The sequence below is a fragment of the Podarcis gaigeae genome, assembly GCF_964106915.1.
Source record: "Podarcis gaigeae genome assembly, chromosome: 1".
Classification (NCBI taxonomy): Eukaryota; Metazoa; Chordata; class Lepidosauria; order Squamata; family Lacertidae; genus Podarcis; species Podarcis gaigeae.
In genome coordinates this window covers 108,832,219-108,852,257 of record NC_139678.1, presented here as the reverse complement: position 1 = coordinate 108,852,257, position 20,039 = coordinate 108,832,219, and the positions used below count along the sequence as shown (strand labels likewise).

The 20,039-nt window shown below is 44.0% G+C and overlaps 1 protein-coding gene across 4 annotated transcripts in view; it reads left to right on the top strand.

Annotated features, from left to right (window-relative positions):
- The window catches only part of GRB14 (growth factor receptor bound protein 14), a 49,316-nt gene that overhangs the window by 10,024 nt on the left and 19,253 nt on the right, over positions 1-20,039 (top strand). For 3 of the 4 annotated variants that reach the window (XM_083710051.1, XM_083710052.1, XM_083710050.1), the window contains exon 3: positions 19,853-20,009. In XM_083710051.1, coding sequence (XP_083566177.1) covers positions 19,853-20,009 — 157 coding nt within the window. Of the gene's footprint in view, positions 1-13,578; positions 13,907-19,852; positions 20,010-20,039 lie in introns of those variants that run through there. The other variant, XM_083710053.1, reaches the window with a different exon arrangement.

Here is a 20,039-nt window from a genome sequence, read left to right as displayed (position 1 = left end):
TTAATGATAGCAGATCTGAAGTAGGGAACCATCATCTAGGACAGTGTTTCCCAACCTTGTGCCTCCAGCTGTTTTTGGACTACAATTCCCATCATCCCTTGCCACTGGTCTTGCTAGTCAGGGATGATGGGAGTTGTAGTTCAAAAACAGCTGGAGGCACAAGGTTGGGAAACACTGATCTAGGATACTGATTAGGTCTGGTTTTCAACATCATACTATACCTATATATCATGATGTCTGAAATAAGGATGGAACTATGTAGAGGTGAACAGGGTGATGTCTTGGCGACTGCCACTACTTAGGGGTAAAAAACACAAAAAAACACGGATCCATTTTCACTTACTTTTACCCTATTGTTACAACTGTTGTAACAGAGCAACAGGGGCAGCAGGAATCATGAGAGAAGCAATGACCAGTTTTTCCCACATCATGGTTTTGTACATAGCACACCCACACGTTGTGATCTGTGATATATTGCCATGCTGAATATTATGAAACTGTTACCATGATGTCCTGCCCAGAGGTCAGGGAATCCAGGTGATCACAGAGCCAAGGGAGAGCAGGAAGCAGCAAGACAGGGCCAAGAACTACAGGCATAGTTACCAGCATCTGACTGCTGCTGGAAGCTCTGCTTCAGAAGACTGAAGCCAGCTGGTTCTCATCAGCACCTCTTCCACTGTGTCCTTAATGGCTGATCAGCTGCAGGTGGAGTCACTCTGCCTTCTCCCCCTTCAAGCTGCTGTTCAGCAGGCGAAGCTGACTCCTGGCTCATGACAGGGAAGAACTATTGCCATAATTCAGGCTTAGGCAAACTCGACCCTCTAGAAGTTTTGGGACTACAACTACTATCACTCCTAGCTAACAGGACCAATGGTCAGGGTTGATGGGAGTTGTAGTCCCAAAACATCTGGAGGGCTGAGTTTGCCTACGCCTGACATAATTGTTGCTGTTACGGTAACAATGTAAGTTAGCGCTCAGTTCTGATTTTATTATAACTAAACAATTCTTAGGGGAAACTGGTATTTGAAACCCTATTGCAACAGCATGGCTCTTTCTTACTTGTCATCCTTTTTGTAAATTGATTTACCTTTTCCTCGTAAGGAAGGTATCATAGCCCCTCAGTTATTTTAGTTTCCCCTTTTCCAACTTTTGGGGACAGGACAAGCAGAACTGTAAAGGAGATTCCAAATGTGGCTACATCATAGGTTTGTTTAACAAAAATATTATCTGCTATCTGGTTTACTGTCTCTCCGCTAATAATCCTTAGCATGGAATTTGCTATTTTTGCAGCTGCTGCACATGGAATTACTTCTTTCCTGACTTAGCTACCACAGCCCCTTTCTGATTGCCTCAATTTGCATCCCTTTATACTTAATTAAACTGAACCTCATTTGCTATTTAATTGGGCATTCACCCATTTTGGAGAGAAGCTTTTGAATCTCTTTGCAACCCCCTTTTGCTTTTACCGCCCTGAGTTATTTGGTGTTACCAGCAAACGGCTCGCTCCTTCCAGGTCAATTAAGAACAAGTTAAAATGCACGGGTCCCAATGCAAAACCTTGGATCTGCTTCCCAAAGTTGGTTCTACTCTTTGCTTCCTGATCTTAAACCAGCAACTAGCCTACAGAAGACCTGTCCTCTTGTCCCATGACTGATAAAGTTAATTCAAGTTAATTGTGAAAAAAACATTGGAAGCCCAGGTATATAATGTTTACATCCCCATGCTTGCTGACACTGCTGAGGTAGAATGTGCTTTCAGCTACCCTCTCATTGACTTGGTAAGTACAGTTTTGTTTACAAGAAAAAAGAGCATACCACACATGCTTTGAAACAGTGGGTTGTGGAAACAGCCAGAGGGGACCCTGTCGCAAGCGGTGCCCTGGATCAGATTCGAGCTAGAAGTTCTGTTGAACTCACTGGGAACAGTGATGACTGTGAGATCAAATTCAATGTATACAAGTGGAAAGTTGCCTAGAAAGTCCAGCTTGGTTACATTTGATTGCGAAAGCAAAAACTTCTAAAAAATGAAGGGATTAGTTAAAAGCAGGTCAAATGCTTCCAGAGTCCTTGAAGGTGTAAAGTGTGACTTGGTGTGAGTTGGGAAAGTTTTCTTAAAACAAAATCTCATACTGTTGGAAGGTATACAAAATGTGAAGGCTAGTGTATAGTTGTTGATGAAATCTTTTGTGAGGGATCTCCATCTATCTTGCCTTTCTGTGGATTGTTTCTCAGTCTCTTCACTGAGGCTTACTCTCAGGTAAGGGACGATTCTTTGCACATTTATTTAGAAGTAAATCCCATGGAATGAAGTAGAACTTCTTAGTAAGCGTGCCTAGAATTGCAGTACATAGGAATTAGTGAGTCTACATTAGAGTCTTAAGGGAGGATTGGCGGGGGGGGGGGGAGTGGGGAGAACATTCTCTTGAGCAAGCAGAAATCCTTTTCCTGATGGAACATTCCCGCGTTGGATAAAACTCTGTGGGCGAAGTCCAGACTTCTGGCAGGCAGCAGCAAGGCTTAAAAGAGCAGTGAAGCGACCGCCATATTTAATAGCCTTAGGCCTGGGTAAAGAGAAATGTTGTTGCTTGGCGACTAAAGACATGTAGTGATGGCACCAGGCAAGCCCCTCTGGGGAGAGCATTCCACAATCCGCATGGAGGACATAGAAAAGGGTCTCGGATGACAAGCGCAGGGTCCGGGTCAGTTTTAATGGGGAGAGGTGATTCTTAAGGTATTGTTGTGAGTTGGGGGGGGGGGAGTTAAGTCTAGTTATCATCTTTGGGATCTTGCCCATGATTTTATAACTCCAGGATCATATTCCCTCGGGGAAAAAAGCTGCCAAGCTGCTCAGACCTGTCAGCCAAGTATGCTGTGTTTGTTATGTTGAGTCATAGAAACTTATGGAGATATGGGGGACGGGACATGATGTCATAGGAGACTTTAATAACAATAGGGCTGGCGGTCAGTGTGGTATCTGGGAGCTGGAAGAGATACAGACCCCTGGCTTGCTCTTTGTGCAGAAACCAAATCTATGGCTTGGAAAGGGGCCCTGAGGGAACAAGATCTGTGGGGAGTGTTAATGCTGTGAGCCGTTTATCACAAAGGCACCGCAGCCATGACCTTCCTTCCAGGGAGACCCAGACCAAGGAATGTGCCGAGACCCTTGGGAACTCTAACCGCTCGGGGATTGGGGCCTTCACAGTCGTATTTCAATATGCCTTTATTTTCAGCGGCACGTCGGTTGCTTTGGGACACAATGAATTAAAATAAATCAGTGGGGGGGGGGGTGAATAGAAGGTAAATGTGCAGCTGAAGGATGAATCTTGCTTTGGTCAAAGATAAGCTAGCTGTGACTTCCCCACAATAAACAGTTCAAGGCAAAGTGGGCTACCAACACGATTGCAAGTACCAAAATGAAACTCAAGGGTATTTAAAGCCAGGAACATTTTCTTCTGCGGAAACATTTCTCTGCATGTTTATCTCACTCTTAGTTGTTCATAATTTGTAGATAATTTCATCGCAATAGACCAAATAAACCCCATGGTTTATTTTAGAAAAATTGTTGACTGAACCTCGGTGCTGACTAATGCTAGAATGTAGCCAAATACTGGGGACTTTGAAATAATGTATAGTACAGGGTATTTTTTTTGATACAGATTGTTGCTCTCTGCCCTCACCCACCCCAACCCCTCAGTGTGAAGTCTGGGACTCATGGCAAGTACAGTGGTACCTCAGGTTAAGTACTTAATTCGTTCCGGAGGTCCATTCTTAACCTGAAATTGTTCTTAACCTGAAGCACCACTGTAGCTAATGGGGCCTTCTGCTGCTGCCGCGCCGCTGGAGCACGATTTCTGTTCTCATCCTGAAGCAAAGTTCTTAACCCGGGGTACTATTTCTGGGTTAGCAGAGTCTGTAACCTGAAGCGTATGTAACCTGAAGTGTATGTAACCTGAGGTACCACTGTATAATATTTGACTTGAGGTAAGAAGAACAGAAGGGGTGCGGGTGGCGCTGTGGGTAAAACCTCAGTGCCTAGGACTTGCGTATGGTCGGCGGTTCGAATCTCCGTGGTGGGGTGAGCTCCTGTCGTTCGGTCCCAGCTCCTGCCCACCTAGCAGTTCGAAAGCACTCTTAAGTGCAAGTAGATAAATAGGGACCGCTTTATAGCGGGAAGGTAAACGGCGTTTCCGTGTGCTGCGCTGGTGCTGGCTCACCAGCTGCAGCTTCGTCACGTTGGCCACGTGACCCAGAAGTATCTTCGGACGGCGCCGACCGACAGCCTCTAGAGCAACCCCAGAGTCGGACACGACTGGCCCGTACGGGCAGGGGTACCTTTTCTTTACCTTTACCTTTTTTTAAGAAGAACAGAATTGTCTCATGATTATCTTAGTCCTGGGTTGACAATGCTACCCATGTTTCTTTTGCATAATGGCAGGCAAGCCTCAAGAAGGATTTAAAACAACAACATGGGGGCAGGGACATGTATGAGAGGGTTGCAACTCAACTGTGTTGCATGAAGTTTCTAAGTTTAATCTCCAGGTAGGACTAGCTCTGCTGTACATCGGGAAGGGCTGTGTGGAGAGAGTCTCTTCCTTTAAATTCCTAGGAGTTTATCTCAGTGAAGACCTTACTTGGAAAATCAATACAACCCAGGTGGTTAAGAAAGCCCAACAGAGACTCCATCTCCTCAGAGTATTGCAAAAGAACGATGTCAATCAACATTTGATGATCTCCTTGTACTGGTCCACAATAGAACGTGTCCTTTCATGCTGCATCACGGTGTGGTACGCTGGTTTGACATCAACTGATAGGAAGTGCCTACAGAGGGTGGTGAATACAGCACAAGATATTATGGGCTGTCCCGTGAATCCACTGGATGACATTGCAGAAGAACATTGCCTCAGCAGAGTGAGGAAAATTCTCAGGGATGATTCATACACTGGCAGGCACTTTCTTGATCTCCTGCCCTCAGGCAGAAGATATAGAAGCATTATTAGTCGCACCAACAGGGTAAAGAACAGCTTCTGTCCGTGGGCTGTTAGGCTACTGAATGAAAAGATAACAACAGGGCAAGTGACTTTCGGGTTTGGTGTGTGTGTGTCAGTAAACGAGGGGAATTAAGACTAAGAAAGCTGAGTGGGGGGTGCTCGTGTAATCTCACTGTATACAAGTTGTACAAGTGACAATAAAGTATAAAAGATGGGGGGGGGGGAATCCTGCCTGAAACCCCCGAGAGCTGCTGCCAATCAGTGTAGACAATACTAAGCTAGAAGAATCAATGGCATGGATCTGTAAAAGGTTCCTATGTGGGATTTTGGATCAGGTCATCTTTATGTGGGAACCACTATGGCATAGCTAGAATAGGTGGGTCCTGCAACAAAATGTTGCAGTGTGGAATGCTCCTGTTCAGGGTTCCGGCCATTCAGCCATGTGATCTCACTCAGCATTCTGAGCATGCTCAGTCCCCCATTGAGCTGTTCTTGGGTTCTTTCCCCCTTAGGTTTTCATAAAGTAGGGTGAGCAGGAATCACAAGTTAGGCCCATCACATAGAGCTGCTGTTGTAAGGACAAGTTCCAAGGGACCTTGCATGCATTGGGTTGATTACAAAGATTGGCTGGGACTTCTGTGTAGCCTGCCATTATGTTTCGTATTTGCATGGGAATTGATAAAACTATAAGGAATGGTGGCTTGCAAAACTTAAATAGTCATAGAAGAACATTGCTGCCTAATGTCTCTGCAAAAAAGAACACAACAGATTTTTCTGAAATGTTCCAGATCCTCTGGAGGTTTCTCATATTGATACATATGTAGTCTATCATTTCTCTCTCTCTCTCTTAATTGGAAAGCAAACATAACAAGATCCCAGAGTTCATTGTCCTAGCTAAATGGCTACTTTTCTAGTGAATATTTTTAAAAATATAAATGGCCTATGAACTTCAGATTTCTAGCAATTGCTCCTTACGTTAAGGGAGTTTGCCTTTCACACCTGATTCCCTCTCTTCATTGTTGCCTGAATAGGCTGTGACCATGAAGTGCATGAATATTTTCACATTCTTATAATGGAGAAAGTGCTTTGCTTAATTGTTCAGTCTTGCAAATACATTTGGTGAGCTTGAGCAGTTTAGATGATGAGAAATAAAAATAGAAAATGTGCCGAGAACTTATTGAAGTGTAGGTATGGTGCTGACAAAATTACTTGTTGGTTTTTATTTTGAAAATGGCGTACCGTGTAAGGAGCAGCAGGGGTGGGTAGATTTACCCAGCAGCAAGTTGGTAGCTTTGGGCAGCTGATTTTGGGCATCTTGACCCAATTCTATGAAAGGAAGGTGTCATGTTTCAGGTGCCAAAATAACTTGGCTGGTCTTGGATTCTTTACTCCTTGATCTGAGAGGGTGTTTATACCTTTTGATTGGTTGGCATCCATCTGTCTCAAGAGGCAATGGAATGTGCCTCCAGGGGTCAAGTCAAACATCTGCGTTAGCAGCACTGTAGTGACCAAGCTTGGGCAGTGTGTATGGAGGCCTTGGGCTGCCTAGATGACAAGACCTCCCTCTTGGCCTCGCTGATGTAGTCCAAAGGAAAGCACTGGCTTGACTGCAGGAGTTGTGGGAAGGAGGCACTCAAGGTGCCAACCTCAGGGACTCCATTCTGGATTTGTGTAGGGTTTGCTCCTGAGCCTTTTCTTCTCCCAAAGATGTCCCACAAAGCCATTTATGTGCCATTCATTTACTTACTAAAGGTATTTATAACCTGCCCTTCTCCTAAATGTCACCGGGTGGAAATCTTCACAGTTCAAACAAAAAATTAAACAATAAGATTAAACAACTGTGGAGCAAAATACAGACTTCAGCTACAAATATAATCAGCAGCAGCAAAAAAATTAAATGCCCCTTGCTCCTCCCTGGAGGCCTAGGCAAGGAGTACATCTTCTCCTGCCAGTGAAATGACATGAATGTAGTAGTGAGGCACACCTCAGAAGGGAGATTGTTCAAAAGGCAAGGGAGGCACTTCAGAAAGAGCCTGGCTCTGCCTCACATATTTCATTAGGCATGGGGACCACCAGTAGATCTTAAACTTCACCTGCAGATCTTAAAACTCAGGCAGGTCACCTTAAATTTTAACATGTTAAATTAGGCCTGGAAGACAATAGGCAGCCAATGCAATTGTTGGCACCAAGCAAATTTCTTTGGGGAGTGCATTGCGTATTTAGGGCACCCACTGTGATATTAGCTTTGTGGTGTGAGCTTCTATATTGTACCATTCTCTGCTATTTCTCATTGTTAAAACTGTTTGCTTGTTTTTTTAAAAAAACCTTCAGCATTACTCCATCCCTGCTATACTCAAACCTCTGCCATTATTTAAAGCCACTGTTTTTGTCTCAGTGTTCTTCCATCCCTGTTTACTCAAACTTCTGCCGTTGTTTTGAGTATAGCAAGAAGGTAACTGAAATAAAGACCCTGAAATAAATTTTAAAAATGGCTGTTTAAACTTCTCCCGCTTCCATTCCTCACCTCTCTTATGCGAAAAAGATAAAGGATACAGAACCCTCAACTATTCCATAGTACCGTTCCACAAAGCATTTCACTCATGGTACCATATGTGTTGTCTTCAACATGAAGTTCCAGATTTAATGTAGTAATTTAGAAGAGATTCTTTTAATTAACAAGCAAATAGCCATATACGTACAACATCCATCAACTGAACTTGTCACTGATATGTTGGTGTCAAGGTCTAGCGATAGAAAGTCAGCTACCATCTTTAAAAAAGAAAAAGAAAAATCTTGCAAGCCAAGGTGTATGGTGATCCCATGAGCTACAAATAGCCTGTTAAGATGCTGTGTTTATGAGAGCTCAGAGCTGTGAATAGCTGCAAGCCCATGATAATCAGGATATAGAAATTCTAGCAAACATTGCAGAGACATTCATAAAAACAACCACCCATGCCTCACTTTTCATATTTGCAAGCGTTGAAAGCAGGAAAGCCTTGAAAACGATTTGTTGTCTTAACAAAATGATGGGAAACCCGTGACTGTTAAGATATTATTGGACTACAAATTCCATTATTTCTGAGCTTAGCTTATGTTGTCTGGAGCTGATGCGAGTCCAGCAATGTCTGATGAGTCACTGGTTCACCCAGACACTGCAATTTGACACATCTGGGAATTGTAGCTCCACATGGAGAATAGGGGTCTCCTAAGAACTCTCAACACCCTTAAACTACAGTTCCCAAGATTCTTTAGGGCAAGCCAGGTCTGTTAACATGAGCCTGGATGGCTCAGTTGGTTAGAGTGTAGTGCTGATAATGCCAAGGTTGCAGGTTTGATCCTCATATGGGACAGCTGCATATTCCTGCATTGCAGGGGGTTGGACTGGATCAGTGTTTCCCAAACTTGTGTCTCTAGCTGTTTTTGGACTACAGTTTCCATCATCCCTGACTACTGCTCCTGCTAGCTAAGGATGATGGGAGTTGTAGTCCAAAAACAGCTGGAGACCCAAGTTTGGGAAACACTGAACTAGATGATCCTCAGGGTCCCTTCCAACTCTACAATTCTATGGTTCTATGATAATAATGCTGTAATTTTATGGTGGAGGTGGGACCCCAGTGTCAGCAGCTTGTCCTACACTCAAGTAGGTCCCTGGCAGAGACACATGCCCGACTGGCATGTTCCCTCCCTCCTGGTCAATCGTTTGGGAGCTTCAAAAGCTTTCTTCTGCCCGAACATCACAGCGACCGATGCCAACAGACATTGGCACACTTAGGGATCCGCAGAGTCTTCGCAGCTTGCCTAACATACCTCAGCAACTCAGCATTTTGGCTAATCTACTTTATGTACATATAAACACACTCGGAGCACTGCAACACGACTGCCTCTCTCTCTAGCATCAGACAGCAAAGAGAAAGAACAAAGGACAATAGTCCCACTTCACGGAACACAGTAACACAAACATCATGTCTCCGTCACTTCCCTCTGTGGAGTCAAAACACACACCGTCATGTGATAGAAAAAAATCCCATGACTGCAATAATGGAGCAGGAATTCTAACACCCAGATCCACCTGCCCATCACAAGTGGTCTAGGCCAGCCATTAAGGAAGCAGCTTCCCGAGAGCACTGGGCTTGTTGCGTATTATGTTATACAGAGCTGTGTTCATCTGACAGTTCAGTGAGATGCTGAGCTCAGTTGGACTGAGCCCACAGAGAGCATTGGGACTTTCTTCTGACTCAGTTTCATTAGCAATGATAGCTGAAATGATCCAATACTAAAGGCACTGGATTTCTAGTGTAGGGGAAGGGAACTTCATTCCACGAGCTGCAGCAGAGCAGAGGTTGTATTGTGGAAATTTCCAAAACAAAGCAGCCCCAGATTCTGTGCCTAAGCCTCAAGATAATAAAGCAAATGGGTATTTAGTCTAATGCTGAAAGTGATTATATTGTTACTATGGATTTGCTGCTGCTTGACTGTAGTGATATGAGCCAAGGTTGGAGCTGAGCATCTCTTTACTTTGGCAACAAACTGAGAATTGCTGTGCTGTATTTGGCTTTATGGCTTCTGATGTAAAGGTAATTTGACAAGGAGCAAATGTTTGACCCTCCAAGCCAGATTTTTTTTTTTTAATGACTTTGGCTCGGTCTGCAAGCAGTTCCCCATCTTTCACAATCAAAGATGCTGTTGCATATAGACTATTTGCTCGAACATGCATGCTTTTTGAGGAACATTGATTTTCTTCCCTAGTTGCAATAAACCAGGGAAAGCTTTGAGAGAGCAGCACCCAGGGTTCTATCTGACTATCCTTCTAAATTTTGGTCCCATTAAAAGCAGTACAGAACAATCATTAAACTGACTGGCTACTCAATAAACGTCTGAACAACCACTTAGTCCTATTGGAATAAAACAATGTCTTCAAGAGACACTTGAAAGTCTGAAGCAAGGATGCCTGCTAAATCTTTGCTGGAAGAGCATTCCACAGCGTGTCACCAGTGACACTAAACACCTGACTTCTGGTTGAGGCTAGACAAGCCTTTGTGACTTGGGGAGGAAACCAACAGTGGTTGTCTACATGAGTTTAGTGATCCAGTTGGGATTAGGACTCAGATGGTGCTGAAGGTATCCTGGACCCAAGTTGTTCAGGCTATTGTATATCAACACAAGAGCATTGAACCTGGACAGGTAATATATGAGTAGCCAGTGCAGGCATGTTACATGCTATCAGCCATCTGCATCCATTAGTAGCTTAGCCGCTGCATTTTGGACTAGTTGGGGCTTCCAGAAGCATCAAACTACCACAACAAGTATGTGGATTTGCTAGTATATTGATTTCCCGCAGGATCTTAAAGAGCAACTCTTAAAGTGTATGTGCTGTGTATTAACTACAAGTGAATGACTTCTCATTAGTCATTGGTTGAGCTGATGGGATGTCACAGAAGCCTGGTGACTAGAGTTGTCATAGCTCTGGTTTCAGTTTATTGATCTGACACGTGGATGAGGCTGAGCCCAGGAGCTCCATGCGCACTGTACAGGCTTGTGCACTTTGGTGCTGCTAAGATAGCTGTTTGACTCCCCCCTGCAGAGGTGAACTCCATTGTCTCTCGAGACAGATGGAGGCCAACAACATGTAATGCCATAGAGTGTTCACAAAGGGAAAAACAAACATTAACCAAAAAGTTCAACACAAGGGGCTTTTGATAATAAAGTCAGAAGAAAAATTAAATATCAGGAGTGAATGAAATCGATAAAATTATAAAGGGGGTATCAAAGCACAGCTTGAATTTTATAATGAAGGAAATAGGAAAAGAAGAAGGTCTTGCCTGTTTATAGATACTGCCAAATAAGAACATATTTTAAAGATGTTTGCCACCCCCTGTGTGACTGCAGTGTCCTATTTTTTTAAATAAATAACCTCTAAATAGAGGTGAAATTGGAAGACTCAGTATCACTCCTAGCTGCTTGATTATTACATGTCAATTCTCCTAGATAGCTAATGAACATAACTTTTTAGAATCTGTTACCTAGCATATAGCATGAAAGGGACGCGGGTGGCGCTGTAGTCTAAACTCGGCTTGCCGATCAGAAGGTCGGCGGTTCGTCTGTTACTCGGTTCCAGCTCCTGCCAACCTAGCAGTTTGAAAGCACGTCAAAGTGCAAGTAGATAAATAGGTACCTCTCCGGTGGGAAGGAAAACGGCGTTTCCGTGCACTGCTCTGGTTTGCCAGAAGCGACTTAGTGATTCTGGCCACATGAACCGTAAGCTGTCTGCAGACAAACACCGGCTCCCTCGGCCAGTAAAGCGAGATGAGCGCCACAACCCCAGAGTGGTCCATGACTGGACATAACGGTCAGGGGTCCCATGAAGCGTATTTCTAGCCCTGAGTGATTACTAGCTGAGCAGCTAGCAGAAGACATGCAATTCACATTATAAGATCACAAACATTTTAAATGCTTAAAATAAAAAATTCTCTTGCGGAGAATGTAAGAGACTGTGCTTGCGGTGGGAAATAATGTAGAAAGCTGAGAAGTGCTGAATCTCCAAATTTTCATGTGCATTTGCCCAGCCTTCTGTTGACTTGCATTATGGAGCAAAAAATGATTCTATCACATTGCACCTTTCTTTGTTGCACAAGGCAAATCACTAGGGAATTAAGGCTATGGGGAAGGACTATAGTTCATTGGTAGAGCCCCTGTTATCCATGCTGCTGCTGCTGCTTTGGCGATCACTCGTAGCTGAGTAAGATTATCTTCCATGGTCTTAGAGGTGTGTCCGTAGGTGACTGTGGAGGCCAATTCTGGATCCAGACGTCCTTCCACAGTGGGGAGATGCAGGAGGTCCTGAGTTCAAGCCCTGGTGTGTCCAGGTAATGCTGTGAAAAGATACTATCTGAAACCTTGATTAGTTGCTTCAGGTCAGAGGAGGTAAGACTGAGCTTGATGCACCAATGGTCTGACTCAATAAAAGGGAGCTTCCTGGTGATATAGATTTAGGGTAAACCCTAGAAATTAATAAATGCTAGGATTTTGGTTATTTGTGATATGAAGGGAGAATGCAAGCTGCAAAGGAATTCCTGGGCTCGCTTATGCAAAGCAACCTGGCTGGGCTAGAACAGCTGAGGGACATTAACAATACAAGAAAACTCCTTTCCCCCTTGCCCCAGGTGTGAACAGAGATGGGAGATTTGGAAGGTTGCCAGGGTAACTGCCTGGGGGGTGGGGCAAGGGGTGCTGAGAGGAAGAAGAGCTGAGATCCATCTTGGACAGGAAGAGGAGCTGAGATCCATCTTGGACAGGAAGAATAGCTGAGATCCATCTTGGACAGGAAGAATAGCTGAGATCCATCTTGGACAGGCTTGAGGCTGCCTGAGCTGCTGCCATGAAATGAACACATCTGGACTCCCTCCATGCAGACTGAAGGTGTAAATAAACCATATTTCTTAAAGCCACGACAGTCTCCGACGCGTCTTCAATTCTCTAAAGAAGCACGGATCCTGTGTGAGTGCCTAAGACACCGTGGGCTCTTGCCGTCACTTGGCAGAGAAAGGGGGAGACACCCAAGTTTTGTAACACTGTGTTCCTGTGTTGTGGTTTTAAGGACTGCCAGATCATGATCACAGGTTACTGCTTTTGTCTGGTCCCTATCAAAATTTATAAACCTAATTCTGTGAATGGCTTACCGAGATAAAAAAAAGGATAAGCTTCATAACGTTAGCTAGACATGCTCCAGCATGTTTGTGCGCCTGTATTTAAGAAATGAGTTATTGGATATATTGGCATGGTCTTTCCTCCCTTGTAACTGATTAAGACTTAATTCTTTAAAATTTCTAACTAATGAGACCTGGAGGTTGGTTTTTTTTGGTGAGTTTTTTAACCCTCTTGTCTATTGTCTGTCATTGGCTACATTCCAACTATTTCAAGAAAACACGACAGCAGTTTTGGCAGGGATTACTAGTCCTGAGTGCTGAAGGAGCTATGAGCTATTCGGGGATGTGCTATAAAAATATGCTTGTATATTTTCCTGTAGTGTGCAATAGACGCTCCTCTTTTTAAGCAAAAGCCAGAGAAATATCCCATTGCCAAAGCTACTGCTTCAATTTAACTGTCTGCCCTTATTGGCACGAAAAGAAATTACCCTGGCTTGGCCATAAATGGGAGGTGGGGAATTTTGGGGCCTATTTTTGTGACCAGCTCAGTAAGTAAGTAAGTTAGCAACTGAGACACAGGAAGATAATTGACTCTCCTGGACCAAATCTATTACCAGTTTAGCAGTACAGTATGTAACTCCCTCCCTTTGTTGTTGGAATATATCCTTGTCTGATAAGAAAGCAGGTCCGGAATGTGCATGTTGCATATATTTTCAGCTCCAATCCATGCCATTTCTAAGGGTTGCATAACAGTTTGGAGGTAAGGAGTGTGTGTCTTTCATTTCAAACTGAAACAATTAATCTATCTGGGAGAGGAGTAAGATGCAACTCCCCACTGCAGCGGCGAAGGCACTGTAGGCAGATGAGATTTTGAGTGATTTAAATGCTTGTTCAATCTGGGTCTTTAAACTTAAAAAGCAGAAGTATCGCAATGTGTTTCCAAGGACAGAGGAGAAGTCCTGCCCATGTATCCCGATCGGCCTACCATTGGCTAGTTCTGTCTGGGAGTCATCCTTAATTGGCTTTCCGAAGGAGTGGATTCACTGAAACAGCATGCCTTTTATTGCTTTGCTAGTCGTCTCTATGCACCGACTCTCATTAAGGTGTGGATGACTGGGAGCGGATCCACAGAGGGTTGGTTTTTTTTGTCTTCTTAATTTTGCAAGTGGTCTGGACAAGAGTTTCTAAGCTAAATTACCTGTGACCGACAGAAATGAGCTTGTACGGAAGAAGGGCAACCTTTCCTGTGGTTACTCCAATAGTTCTGCAAAAACGGGTAGGTGACTTCGGAGGCTGAGGGGCAGGGGGAGGCATGTCTCTGTTTTGGAAGCAGAGGTTACCCAAAAGTAGAATATAAGTATTGCATCCAGTGTGAAAGGCACGCTATGCATAAATTGCTGCCTTTCCTCTTAATTTAAATGTGGGATCTCCAGCCTTCCTGAGGATTTAGCATGTGTGCTCCCTTGCAAAATTATGCAGTTCATCAGTTGCCCTGGGAACTTGGGCAGCAGGATGGAAATGACTGAAATAAATGGATAACTTAAAAAACCCCCGAACACATCTCTGAGCCTTTTTCTTGCTGCTGTTTCTGCTTTGATATGTAGATAAAGCCGCTCCTGTTGCTTTAAATGTACTGACATTCTATAATATGGTCACTGTAAATGAAGTAGTGTGTAAGACCCAACAGAGTATTAGGTGGTGATGTTTTTTTTTTTTTAAAAAAGAGGCCTGGCTTGTGGCAATCCCTTGTCTACGAAGTAGTTAGCAATCAGTCAGATGAGTGGCATATGAATAATAAAATTATTATTATTATGGGGCTTTAGTATTTTGATTAAGATTATGTAAGCAATGTTAGATTCTTTCCTCCCCTGTCCGTAAGTGTGGTGATTTCTGTTCTTGTAGCCACTCCAGTGAAATATATTGCTGCTATAATTCATTTCACAGTGAAAACTCGAGGCGTTTTAGATACATAAAAAATTTAAAAAGCCCTGTTTTATGTTTTGGCTGGTTTATTTCTGCACAACTTGGGGATCAAGTCATATTTTTCCCAAGCTGACCAGAAATAACCAGCCAAAACATTCAACAGGGCTTTTAAACGTTTTAAAGGGGTATGTGCTGAATTTCTGCCCGTCATTAACCTGTTACAGGCCAAGAGTTTATTTCAGGAGAAGGAAAAGCCCCAGAAGTTCAAATACTCTTCATTCTACCTTTACTGAACTTGAAATCATGAATGTTCACAAAAGCTGAAGAGGGGTGGGAAATATCTGTAACGTGGGAATCAGTTTTCATTCATGATGAGATCTCTCAAATAAAAGTCGCACGAAATAACCCCGCTCCCAAAACATGATTCAAGTGCTTGTTAACCAATTCGAGGACATGTCTGGATACTTCGCTTCCTATGCTATGTTCCGCTGAAACTTCAAAACATGAATGATGGTAACAAGGTTGGCTCCAGAGGGTGGTGAGATGAGGTGAGACGTTTGCCAGACCCTGCAAACCAGCAGAAGGCTCTCCTCCTGAACAGGCTTGCCCTTTCCACTTAGTACGCAGGTGGTGCTGTGGGTTAAACCACAGAGCCTAGGACTTGCCGATCAGAAGGTCGGCAGTTCGAATTCCAACGACGGGGTGAGCTCCCGTTTTTCGGTTCCTGCTCCTGCCAACCTAGCAGTTCGAAAGCACATCAAGTGCAAGTAGATAAATAGGTACCGCGCTGGCGGGAAGGTAAACTGTGTTTCCGTGCGCTGCTGTGGTTTGCCAGAAGCGGCCTTAGTCATGCTGGCCACATGACACGGAAGCTGTATGCCGGCTCCCTCAGCCAGTAAAGCGAGATGAGTGCCGCAACCCCAGAGTCGGTCACAACTGGACCTAATGGTCAGGGATCCCTTTACCTTTACCTTTACGGGATATGCAAGATCAGATACAGCCTAAGACAATTCTGTTTCCATGGCTCACCTCTTAGAAGGCAAGGGAAGCTCACTGGGGATTGCTGTGCTTGAGGGCCCCCAGAATCTTGGAGCTAGCACTGACTCGCACCATTGCACTTCGTTACACAAATTTATTAGCACCAATGACTTTTCAAATAGTGTCTGGCTTGCAGTTGTACTAATGTGCCATTGTACAAATGCATCATGTGCCCGACACTTTTCACAACTTAGACTTGCCGAACTACAACTCCCATTATCCTCTCTGTTAGCTCTGCTAGCTGGGGCTGGTGGGAGTTGCAGTCCTGCCATTTCTGGAAGGGGCACATGCCCCCCATCCTTGCAATACTATTACTGTGTTATGACTATTTACTTAAGCCCTCTTGAGTTTAATGGGGCTTTACTCCCAAGTAAGTGTGTACTGTGTAGGATTTCAGTTTTAATCTCCACAGGCCGTAGAACAATCCTGCAAGGTTGGTCGGTATATCTTGTAAGCTGTGCAAAATGTTGTAGGCGATATAGTGCTTTGCCTGAGGCCTCCTAGTAGAACTGCTAGCTGACCGTAAAAAATAGTGTAGATTACTCCTGTGCCTTTAACATCCCTTTGATCTACAGAAACCAGCAGGCGAAGCTTCCCACCAGGTGGAGATCAATATTGCTTGCCAGCTGCTGCAAATTGGATCACAGTTAAAGGCACAGGGCTTGGTTCAAAAGTTGACAACCCTGCCAGCCAGAGTGGTTATGGGCAGTGGTGAGGTTTAGATCAGGGACTTGATCATTCTGAACTCTGTTCCAGCCAGGATCAGCTATGTTTAAAACTTTGAAGATAAGAACTAGAATGTGTGTCACTGGAAATTGGAATAACACACCATTTTCTGTTTAAATGGGTTGTGGGTGCTGCTAATGTGTACTGTTATCCAGGGAGCTGTACTGAAACTAAAGCTATAGTTGGAAAGACCTCAAAGAGAGGCAGAATCCTGAAAAGAGAAATGAATGTGATGACAGCCTTTCCTAGTGAACTTCTGCTAGACCTAAACCACTGTTAAAATTAGCAAGATAGTATATTAAGCAGTGGATTCGGACCTTTTAATATGTGTGTATGCTTCTTGGGTGACGGTGGTATTTGGTTCTCATGTTCTGGATTACGCTTCTGCAAATAACATGTAGCAGTTCATTCTGCTGTAGAGTCGGGGTTTGATTTACTCCTGACCTCCGTCCTCTCAAGTCTATAATACCTCACTCCTTTACTTCATTACAGTTAGTGGCAGTGGTTTGCTCTGAGTATTTGTGTGTATATGCCCAAACTGAAAGCAATTTCGGACAGGATCCTTAGTTATTTGTCTCAGATTCCTATGCTGAGCTCAAGTTAACCTCTTATACATTTGCATGATAGTTTGTAATATTGGACGTACCATGTTGTTTGATTTGTGAATGGAGGCCCTTCTTGTTATACCATCACCAAGAAAAGCCTTTCAAGTTTAGGACTTGGGGAAAGGCCTTCTCTGTAGTGGCACCCCAGTTTTGGATCACCCTTTCCTCTTAGGTCAATCTGGTGCCAACACTGGGCCTCTTTCATTTCTAGCTGAAAACCCCTGTCTTAATTCAGGCCTTTTGTCTTAGGTCATTGGACCATGGAGTGGTGTGGGGATAGAATAATTTATGTACTAAGTTGCAGTTGTTTGAAAAAAAGATTTTTTAATTTAAAAACATTGGTTTGAAGTGTTTTTTATTGTTGTGAGGTCATTTTAATGATGAAGGATAGGATATAAATGCTGGAAATGAAACTTTTTAAATACTTTGTAAACCACTTAGAAGCCTGTTTTGGCATTAAGCAGGGTGCAAATAAACAAGAAAGAACACTGCACCCTTTTGCTGAAGTGCACACATTTTTTATCCAAAGGTCAGCAGCGTGTGCTTTGATTCCTTCCCTTTTTCTTTTCTGATATCTTTCAGTGACCTTCGTGGAGCTTTATGAGGTTTCGGTTTTTTTAAAAGGAAAGCTGAGCTAACAGCTATATTGTATGGGAGCAATTGCACGGAAAAAGGCACAATCAGTGAAAATGTTTTAGATGCCCTTGAACAAGAACATGGTAATGAGCCAATGCTCAGCGCCTTCCTTGGCTTGATGAGCTTTCTACCTCTCCCTGTCGTCGTCCCCTCCTCCCCCACTTAGATTTTTTATTTCTCTTCCAACCCCTCTGCTCATTTCTTCCAAATACTTGAATATTCTTCATATAGTAACCAAGGAAATTGGCAAGGCTAGCAGCATCCAGCGCTCATAATCCTCTTTCCTTGGCAGAACTCCCTGCCTTGGAAAGGGGGAGAGGGAACAGATTTCTTGCTGTTGAGGAAACCGGCGCTCCATGTCTTTGTCCTAGTCTTCTCTCAAATAAATTAGGCTTCCAGAAGGTCAGAATCTAACCTTCAGACTGTTAACTTGCCTTGGAAGTATATTGGGCGGCCTACCGAACAGTTATTTCTGCCAGCAGTAAATCTTGACTGAGTGGACATTTGGATTCTTTTGTGGATGCAGGTTGAAGAGTATTGTAGCCTAGAAACTGCACATAAGGAATTGCTTACAGACCTTTGGTAGTAAAGACTTTTTTTTTAAACGCAGCACTGAAGCGACTTTGATGAATTATGTGTAAATGTGGGTTCTGAGTTTTTCTGTAATATCCCACAAACTAAACTTGATACACAGATGCCTGAGGTCTAGACAGCTTTTCTTCCTGCAAGTTGTGCCCTGCATTTGAATCTCCTCTACCGTTTCGTGTGTGTGTGTGTGAGTGTTGTTAGATGCATGAGTTTTAAAAATTGCTTTAAAGATAGGATGGGAAATGCTTGGGCTGCTGCTTTGAAGTGTTTTAAAGAGGTACACATGATGTGGCGTTCCTCAACAGAGGCAACACTTCTGTGTTTGCAAATGTTACATCGCATGGTGTCATATCAGTGTGCTGAATCAGAGGGCAATGGGTGGAAACATGCACCATCATATCCCTTTGGAGGGCCCTTGCAGCAAAGGGCAGTGATCGACAACAAAAGTGTGAGCAGAACAACTTCCCCTCCTTCACCCTGCATGTGCTCTGTGCCATCCTCAAATGTGCTCCAAAGAGTTGGCAGGGGAACCCCCAGCACAGATTTGGGGGACAGAGGGGGAGGAGAAAAACCCTTCCGCATCAGAGTTGTTCTGCTTTCACAAAGTCATGCATTGAATGCAATACCTTGTGTTCTCTTCTCGTACGCACCCTTTCGTAATAACGGGCATTTTTGCTAATATAAAAACAAATCTCTTTCAAATCAGAACCGGTGAAGGTCCTGTGTGAGTTCCTGGAGGCGGTTGGAGGATGGATGGCGGCTAACAGATTGAGGTTGAACCCTCACAAGGCAGAAGTACTGTTTTGGGGGGACAGGAGGCGGGCAGGTGTGGAGGATTCCCTGGTCCTGAATGGGGTAACTGTGCCCCTGAAGGACCAGGTGCGCAGCCTGGGAGTCATTTTGGACTCACAGCTGTCCATGGAGGCACAGGTCAAATCTGTGTCCAGGGCAGATGTTTACCAGCTCCATCTGGTATGCAGGCTGAGACCCTAACTGCCTGCAGACTGTCTCGCCAGAGTGGTGCGTGCTCTGGTTATCTCTCGCTTTGACAACTGCAATGCGCTCTACGTGGGGCTACCTTTGAAGGTGTCCCAGAAACTACAACTAATCCAAAATGCGGCAGCCAGACTGGTGACTGGGAGTGGCCGCTGAGACCACATAACACCAGTCTTGAAAGACCTACATTGGCTCCCAGTACGTTTCTGAGCACAATTGAAAGTGTTGGTGCTGACCTTTAAAGCCCTAAATGACCTCGGCCCAGTATACCTGAAGGAGCGTCTCCACCCCTATCATTCTGCCCGGACACTGAGGTCCAGTACCAAGGGCCTTCTGGCGGTTCCCTCCCTGCGAGAAGCCAAGTTACAGAGAATCAGGCAGAGGGCCTTCTTGGTAGTGGCACATCTCAGGTGGGTGCTGATGCTACTACAAGCAAACAAGGGAGTTGTTCATGGTGAGTTCCGGCAACTCTTTTTCTAGAAAAATAGCCCTGCCTATATTTATGTATCTGTTGGATCCCCCCCCCCCCAAGTTATATCTATAGATGGTTGTTAAACTGGAAGTAATTGTGTCAAATATTGCACACAGAGCAATTGTTGCAGAGGAAGGTTCTCCCCATGCTGCAAGCATAAAACAAAATCACCTGCTAATGAAGCCAACATTTTACACGTCTGCATGTATCAGCTAATCTTCTTTTGCCTTTTTAACAGGTAATCAAAATATATAGTGAGGATGACTCTAGCAGAGCTTTGGAAGTACCAAGTGATATAACAGCCAGAGATCTGTGCCAGTTGCTCATACTAAAGAACCATTATGTGGATGATCACAGCTGGACTATGTTTGAACATCTCACTTCCTTAGGTTTAGGTAAGTACTGCTTGCTTCAGAAAGTGTGTC